General features: G+C 42.8%; 1 protein-coding gene across 1 annotated transcript; it reads left to right on the top strand.

Moving 5' to 3' along the window:
• The first annotated feature begins 225 nt into the window (after positions 1 to 225).
• On the top strand, positions 226 to 1,144 carry LOC141641497 (uncharacterized). Its single transcript, XM_074450157.1, has 4 exons — positions 226 to 289; positions 371 to 426; positions 511 to 834; positions 917 to 1,144. The coding sequence occupies exons 1-4, from the start codon at positions 226 to 228 to the stop codon at positions 1,142 to 1,144; spliced, it is 672 nt and encodes a 223-aa protein (XP_074306258.1).
• The last annotated feature ends 7,215 nt before the right edge of the window (positions 1,145 to 8,359 follow it).

The raw sequence follows: 8,359 nt of genomic DNA, 5'->3' as shown, positions 1-8,359 counted from the left end.
TGTAAAGTTGACTTGAACGGTTCCAAGTTCCCAAAAAACTTGGTGGCGACTCTAATTGGTCTTAATTCGATTCGAAAGAACCTCGAGTCGATTATGTCAGGTGTGGATCCCTCGGACGCAGTTCCCGAGGGCCTTGTCCACACCAGGATAGAGGCTTTCCTCGCTATTCCTGAGGAAGAGAGGGCCTGGCCTGCTAGTCTGGGCAGGGAATTATTGCCCCGGTATATGAAGACTAAGCTGAGTGCTGTCAGGGTGCCCAAAGGCAAGCCTAGTTCCACTGCTCTCTCCTGTATATTTTCTGCATATTTCTGTGTTTGATTATTGTTATGACTTCTCTTCTTATATTCATGTGCATTCTTTATATATTCAGTGTGCAGGTCTTCTGCTAGGCTGGCCAGCTTCACTGCAAAAGATTTAAAGGCTGGGGTGGCTAGGATTGCTGAACAATCCAAGAGCCAGGAGGCTAGTGGGAGTGACAAGACGCTTGACATTCTGGTTTCTGATGTCCAGCCTCCTCAAGATCCATCCAGGCTAGTATCACCGGAGGTAGTCCAGGCTCCCAAAAGGAGGAGGGAAGATGTCATCCCTGAAGAGGAGGAGGAGGAGAAGGAAAAAGAGAAGGAGCCTATTCAGGCCCAACCGATCAGGAGTATCAGGCAGGTGTCAGCTAGGATTGATGATATGGATGCTGCCTGGGCACGGATAGATGAATTTTCTGCCAAGATGGGCAGCCAGCTTTTATCTGCTAATACTCTTGAGTCTTCTACCAAGGTGGTCTCTATCTTGACTTCTCTTGTGACAAGGGCTGCTGAACTTGCTTCTCAAGCTAAGGAGGTTAGTTATAAAGAGATGTTTTATTTGTTGTGTATTCTTTGTGTCAATTTTATATTTGGCTGATTGATTTTATTTATTGTAGGGATTGGATGTTGGGTTGGCTACTGCTTGTCAACTCAGGGATGCCCAGGCCAGGGTTTCTAGCTTGGAAGAGAAAGTGGATAAAGTTAACCGTGAGCTGCATACATCCAGGAGTAATGAGGTAGTGCTTCAATCTCAGCTGGGGTCAGCTAGAGAGGCGTCTAGGGCTGCTATAGTTTGTGAGGTGGCTGCAAAAAATGCTAAGAAGGCTGTCAGGCAAGAGTTATAATCTGTAAGGGAGGAGTTGGCTGCTGAGAAGCAGGCTATGCAAGATCAGCTGAACAAAAATGAAGAGCTTGGCGGTGAGAAGGAACTAGTGGAGGCGCGGCTTGCTGATGCTGCTTAGTATTTCTTTGGGAAAGGTCGGGTTGATGCTATGAGGGATCCGGATTCTGACCGGGCTAATTGGGACCCAGACCGTGATGTGGCAGCTTTGGACGCCCAGTATCCTGATTTGGTCAATATGGGTCAAGAAGATGAGGCGGATTCTCCTCCTTCCAAGGGAAGATCTGGTGATCAGGAAATGGTGGATGGTTGTGAGTCGGTTACTGGTGAGAAGCCTACTTAGTTTGTAGTTTTTTTCTTTTTGTTTTGGCCCATCCAGGGGGGATGTTCCTGGAATGAATATTTAGGTATTTTTTGGCTTATCCAGAGGGAATGTCCCTGGAATGGATAATTAGGTTTGTGGCGAGGCCAGTTATTTTTGGGTAAATAAATATTTGGTCTTTGTTGGTTCATTTTTGTGTTTTGATAAGGCATTTGTAGTATTGAATGTCTTATCGGATCTCGCCGATTATTTGACCGGATCGGGCGATTTATGTCTTTGGATCTCGCCGTTTATTGTATTATGGGTGGGGTTGTTGCACATGCGGAGGGCTTACGCCCCTTGCCTGTCTGGAGGGCTTATGACCCATCTATGTTATACAATCCAGAATAGATTTTCCAGGTTTGTATGTTAAGTTGAGCTCGATATTTTAAGGCTGTTTTGCAACCGAAAATTGGGTATCGGTTGGATATTGGTGGGGTGGCCCCCAATCTTTAAGATTTGTTTTAAATAAAATGCAAAGATGTAAAACAAGTATTGAAGATTCTACTTTGTAAAAATAAGAATAAGAATATTGGCAAGTATTTGGGCACATAATAGAAGAAATTATATAAGGCATTTATTCATATAATGGCAAGTATCATACATTTAGCTTCACATCAGGTCAGGCAAGAAGTGTGAACACGAAAATAGTACCTGGACCGGGAGATATATTCTATATGTGAAATAGTTTTAAGTGTGCAATATTCCAAGCTCTTGGGATCATTTCGCCATCCAGGGTTTGTAATCTATAAGCTCCCCGGCCGACTATTGAGTCAATTAGGTAGGGACCTTCCCGGTTGGGGCCAATTTGCCAAAGATTCTTTTCTTTTGTGTTTTGGAAGACTTTCTTGAGGACAAGGTCTCCTACCCTGAATACCCTGGCTTTGACAGTCTTGTTGTAGCTCTTTGCAACTCTTTGCCGATATCTTTGCCAATCTAATGTCGGCCGCATCTCTTAGCTCTTCCGTTAAGTCCAGGTTGTCCTCCATTAGAGGTATATTGCTTGTTATTGTGTTCAGCCGCATCTGGCTGATGGAATGTCGACCTCGGTGGGATTATCGCTTCACATCCATAGACCAAGGAGTAGGGGGTTTGGCCTGTGGATGTTTTAGGCATGGTTCTATCACCCCAGGACCAGGGGGAGCTCTTGACCCATCCGCCTTTCCTTCTTTCTAGTTTCTTCTTTATGCAGCTGATTACTACTTTGTTATTGGATTCTGCCTGACCGTTAGCTTTTGGATATCCTGGTGTGGAGGTTACCAGGTTGATGTTCCATTGAGCACGAGAAGGTCTTGTTCTTTTCCCACGAATTGCGTGCCATTGTCACATACTATTTCAGAGGGGATGCCATATATATACATATAATGTTGTGTTTGATGAATGCTATGACATCCTTTTCCTTGACTTGCCTGTATGAATCAGCTTCTATCCACTTGGAGAAGTAATCAGTCATGGCTAGCATGAAAACTTTTTGCCCAGGTGCTTGGGGTAGTTTCCCTACTATATCCATGCCCCACTTCATAAATGGCCAGTGCGGATATGGAATGTAGTTCCTCGGATGGTGATTGATATATGGTCCGTGAATCGACAAGCTTTATATTTAGAGCTAAATTCCTGGCAATCGGCCCTCAAGGTGGGCCAATAATAGCCTGTTCGAGTACTTTGCTTGCCAGGCTTCTTCCACCTTTATGATTTCCACAAGTATCCTTCATGGATTTCGATAATATCTGCTCGACTTCTTGTGGCTCCAGGCATCCGAGGTATGGCTCGGCTGCGATTTCTTAAAAAGCACGCTGTTAATAATAGTATATGAAGCAGCTTTTATTTTTAGTGCTCTGGCATCTTGTTTATTTAGGAGAAGGATTCCCTGTTGTAGCAGTCATAGTAGGGTTTTGTCCAAGAATTAGCAACATAAATTGGAAAACTTTCATCTTGTTTATTTATTGCAGGTTCCAATAAATGTACGATGGGTATTTTGTCGAAGTCAAGGGGACTGAAGTTGGATCCTAGGCCGGCTAAGGCATCGGCCTGGTATTCAAGTCCCCGGAATTTGGTCAATATTAAAATTGCGGAATTTTGCTTTTAAAATTTGAACAATTTCTAAATAGAGTATCATTTTTGAGTCTTTTTGCGAGATATACTCCGTTTACTTGGTTGGAAATAAGAAGGGAATCGATCGTACCTTTAGGTTTTGCACACCAAGGTCAATACATACCTTTAATCCAGCTATTAGGGCTTCATATTCTGCCTCATTGTTGGTAGCCTCAAATGCACAAACTTATAGCCTGTACTATCTTATCCCCCGTGGCGATTTTAGTACTACCCCAAGCCTGTGCCTCTCATATTGGCCGCACCATCGACAAATAGGGTCCATTCTAGGTCTGTTTGGTGCATTTGGTCGGTTTATTTACCTCTTTTATCAGGTCGGGTTCTAGGGTCGGACTAAAATCAGCCACAAAGTCTGCTAGTGCCTGTGACTTAATTGCTTGTCCTTGGTTCAAATGTTATGTTGTATGTGGTTAGCCGGATGACCATTTGCACATTCGTCCGGACAATTACGGTTTCCTAAGTACGGACATGATAGGAAGATTGGTTCTGACTATTATAGGGTGGCTTTCAAAGTATGGTCTTAATTTTGTGCAACACATAATTAAAGCTAAAACATATTTTTCAAGCGAGGCCATACCCGATCTCTCGCATCCGATGAGACTTTTACTTACGTAATAGATAGGGTGTTGTTGTCCGTCTGCTTCTTTGACCAAGACTACACCGACAAATAGTTTAGCTGTGGATCGATGGTATACTATCGGGGTTCATCTTTGACTGGTTTTGCCGAAGGGAGGAGAGGATAGATATGTTTTCGGTCTTCAAAGGCGGCTGATGATCGGGGGTCCATTGAAAGTCCTTGTTCTTCCTTAGCAGGTTATAGAATGATTTGCACCTCTCTGATGATCTTGAAATGAATCTGTTCAGGGCCGCTATTCTTCCAGTCAGCTTTTGTATGTCTTTGACCGTCTTTGGTGGTTCTAGCTCCAAGATAGCTTTGATCTGTTCAGGGTTGGCTTCTATCCCTCGTTTTGTCACCATATAGCCCAAGAATTTGCCTGCCGAGACTCCAAAGTGGCATTTTTGTGGGTTGAGCTTCATATTGAATTTCTCCAGTATTTGAAAGGCTACTTCCAAGTCTTTGACGTGGTCTTCTGCCTTTTTTGACTTGACTACCATGTCATCTATGTAGATTTCCATGGTATCTCCTATTTGGTCTTTGAACATCATGTTGACTAGCTTTTGATAGGTTGCTCCTGCATTCTTCAATCCAAAGGGCATAGCAGTATAACAATATATTCCTTTCTCAGTGATGAAAGCCGTGCTCTCCTGATCTGCAGGGTGCATCTTTATTTGATTGAATCCGCTGGAGGCATCCATGAATGTTAACATCTCGTGGCCTGCAGTAGCATCCACCATTGCATCGATGTGTGGCAGGGAAAATGGATCTTTTGGGCAGGCTTTGTTTAGGTCGGTGTAGTCTACACAGACTCTCCATTTGCCGTTTTTCTTTTGGACGACTACTACATTTGCAAGCCAGTCAAGGTACATTACTTCTCTGATCATTCCCATGTCCAGTAGCTTGTCAACCTCTTGGTTGATGATTTCGTGTCTCTCTGCAGCAAATTTTCTCCTCTTTTGCTGTACAGGCTTAAATGATTTGTTAATATTCAACTTATGAGTTATAATATCAGCATCTATACCAGTCATATCAAAATGCGACCAAGCAAAACAGGACATTTTAGTTTTAAGAAAGCTGACCAGATCGGGTCTGACCGATTCCGGTGCATCAGACCCTACAAGTACCTTCCTGTCAGGGAACTCTGAATCCAAAATGACCTCTTCTGTTTCCATCTGTGTTTGTACAATATATTCTTCCCTGATAGGTGACTTTAATTGCTATGCGAGGGACTTTCCTGACTTTGAAGGTTTCAAAGCCTAGGTGTAGCATTCCTGAGCCGTCCTCTGTTCTCCCCTGATGGTGGTTATCCCCCATTCTGTTGGAATTTTCACACATTGATGGTAGGTTGATGGGATTGCTTTGACATTATGGATCCATGGTCTGCCCAGGATTACGTTATATGAGGATAGGCAATCCATTACTCCAAATCTTTCAGATGAAGCCACGCCTTCCACATAGGTTGGCAGGCTGATTTCTCCCAGGGTGTTCTTTGTTTCTCCGCTGAATCCAACCAGGACGCTGGATTTCTTGATGATCTTCCCTTCATCTATCTTCATAGCTTTTAGGACGTCAAGCATCACCAGGTTGATTGAGCTGCCTCCGTCTATCAAGATTCTTGATACCTTAGCTGTGCCAATTTGCATGGTGATTACCAGGCTGTCATGGTGTAGATCTGATATTCCCTGCAGGTCCGAGTCATCAAAAGTAATAGCTGGCAATGACTTGGGCCTGGAAGGGGGCTGAAGTCTGGATTCCCTGGATATTCTTTTGGCGGCTGAGCTGGTCAGACCACAGATTTCTGATCCTCCATTTATGAACTTAACTTCAAAGATGGGGGGAGGAGGAGGGGGATCTCTGCCGTTTTCTGAATCTCTCTTGCTTTGTCCTTCATCTTTGTTCTTTGGCTGCTGGATTAAGTCCTTCAGAAAGCCTTTCTTTAGGAGGTATGCCACCTGTTTCCTGAGTTGGATGCATTCTTCTGTGGTGTGCCCGATGTCCTGATGGAAGTCACACCATCTTGTTGGGTCTTTCCTGGGGTTGTCTGATTTCTTGGGCCATCTGACTGTATCTCCCAGGCTTTCCAGGCGTTTGATTAATCCTGCAGTATTAATAGAGAAGTTATATTCAGGAATAGTTGGTAGGTTAGAAAGGTTACCTTTGTGTTCTTGTGCCATGTTGACTTCAGATCTTTCAGGCCTGGAATAGGGTGCTGATCTGGAGTTGCCTCCTTTTTGGTAGGAGCTTTTCCTGTTAGTGTGTCCATAGCCTTACTTTCCTCCGGATGAGTTCGTTCTGAAGTTGAGATCTTCTTCCAATCTGACATGCTCTAAGGCGATGGATTGAACAGTGGCAAAGGTTGGGCATGCTTTCTTGGTCAAGTCTGCATAGATGTCGCCATTGTCAGCGGGACTCCTTGCAAAGGCTTCTACCGCCTCTCTCTTCATCACACCTGGGAATGGCCACCTTCTCTTTGACAAATCTGGCCAGGAATTCTTTGAGAGATTCTTTAGGGAGTTGCTTTACCCTGAACAGGTTAGTGGGTCTTTTGGCCATGTCTCTGCTGCTTGCGAATTGTTGGTTGAAGGCATTGATCAGTTCTGCAAAATTCTTGATACTTCCATTTGGGAGATTAATGAACCATTGTAATGCTGCTCCGGTCAGGGTTGTACCAAAGCCTTTACACATGCAGACCTGCCTGAGTTCACTGGGCATTGAGGCAGCCAACATTTTCTGTTTGAATATAGCAACGTGATTTTGTGAATCAGAGGTTCCATCATAAGTTCTCATGGATGGGACGGTGAATTTCTTGGGGAGGTCAATCTTTGCAATTTCATCTGCGCAAGGGGTGAGTCGACAAAGTCTGTCAATTTCTACCTCGACCACGAGTGCAGTACTCAGGGTATATTTTCTATTTTGTTGTGGAGTTTTGGATTTCTGAAGCATAGCCATCATTATTCTTTGCTTCGATTTTGTTTGTTTCATCATTGGAAATGATTGGGGTGCGGATAGTGTATCCTTCTCCGGGGTTCCAAAATTGGAAAAGTCAATGTTTTTGATAATGGATGAGAATGGGGTTCTGGTTCGAATCTGTTCTTGGAGCCCGGCCTGATTTTCCAATTTTTCCTCGAGGCTAGACTCATATTCCTTGACTATTGATTTACCTTTCTGCTTGGGCTGCCTTCTCTTGGATTGTTTCCAATTCTTTGATTTTGGCCAGGGCGGTGCTAATTGTTGTTAAGGGTGAGTTCCACCATTTTTGTGTGTGAATATTAAATGAAAAATGATAAAGGGAATTTTTATTGGTTGAAGAACTAGATGCCCCACGGTGGGCGCCAATTGTTTTAGCAGGATTTTCTTGAAGGGATCCGGCCTGATTAGGGAGTAATTTGGGTATCTAGTTCTATATGTTTGGAAAAGATTAACGAATAAATAATAGTGAAAGACTAATTATAGAGAATACTGTTTGTATTATATGGATAAGTTGAGTACAAATAAGAGTATATGATCGAATATTTTGGAAGTAATTGAGAGGTAGAAAAATGTAGAATAACTAAGGAATAATTGATCTCCTCCTTTTCTCCCTACCAATGCTATTTATAATTCTCTGAATATTAACGTTACAATGATCTCAACGTTTCTCCCAATTGTAGGAGCTGTTGCCGGATAAATAGGGCATGCTCCCTATTAATCCGCTTGACTTATTCTACCCTATTCTCTAGGAAGACTAAGTCCAACTATAAAACTATATCATCCATGAATGTAGACGGATAGAGGAGGAAGAGTTGAAGATTTGTTAAGGGTAGAATAAGTCAAGCGGATTAATAGGGAGCATGCCCTATTTATCCGGCAACAGCTCCTACAATTGGGAGAAACGTTGAGATCATTGTAACGTTAATATTCAGAGAATTATAAATAGCATTGGTAGGGAGAAAAGGGAGATCAATTATTCCTTAGTTATTCTACATTTTTCTACCTCTCAATTACTTCTAAAATATTCGATCATATACTCTTATTTGTACTCAACTTATCCATATAATACAAACAATATTCTCTATACTTAGTCTTTCACTATTATTTATTCGTTAATCTTTTCCAAACATATAGAACTAGATACCCAAATTACTCCCTAA

This window comes from Silene latifolia, chromosome 2 (genome assembly GCF_048544455.1).
Source record: "Silene latifolia isolate original U9 population chromosome 2, ASM4854445v1, whole genome shotgun sequence".
Classification (NCBI taxonomy): Eukaryota; Viridiplantae; Streptophyta; class Magnoliopsida; order Caryophyllales; family Caryophyllaceae; genus Silene; species Silene latifolia.
The sequence above is the reverse complement of the archived record's forward strand: the minus strand, read 5'-3'. Positions and strand labels throughout refer to the sequence as shown.

Bases quoted from the DNA above. Each gene is read 5' to 3' on its own strand.
- LOC141641497 (XM_074450157.1), top strand. From the start codon at position 226: ATGAAGACTAAGCTGAGTGCTGTCAGGGTGCCCAAAGGCAAGCCTAGT. The intron at 290-370 runs GTATATTTTCTG...TTATATATTCAG, and splicing joins TAGTTCCACTGCTCTCTCCT to TGTGCAGGTCTTCTGCTAGG. The intron at 427-510 runs GTGGCTAGGATT...TCTGATGTCCAG, and splicing joins CAAAAGATTTAAAGGCTGGG to CCTCCTCAAGATCCATCCAG.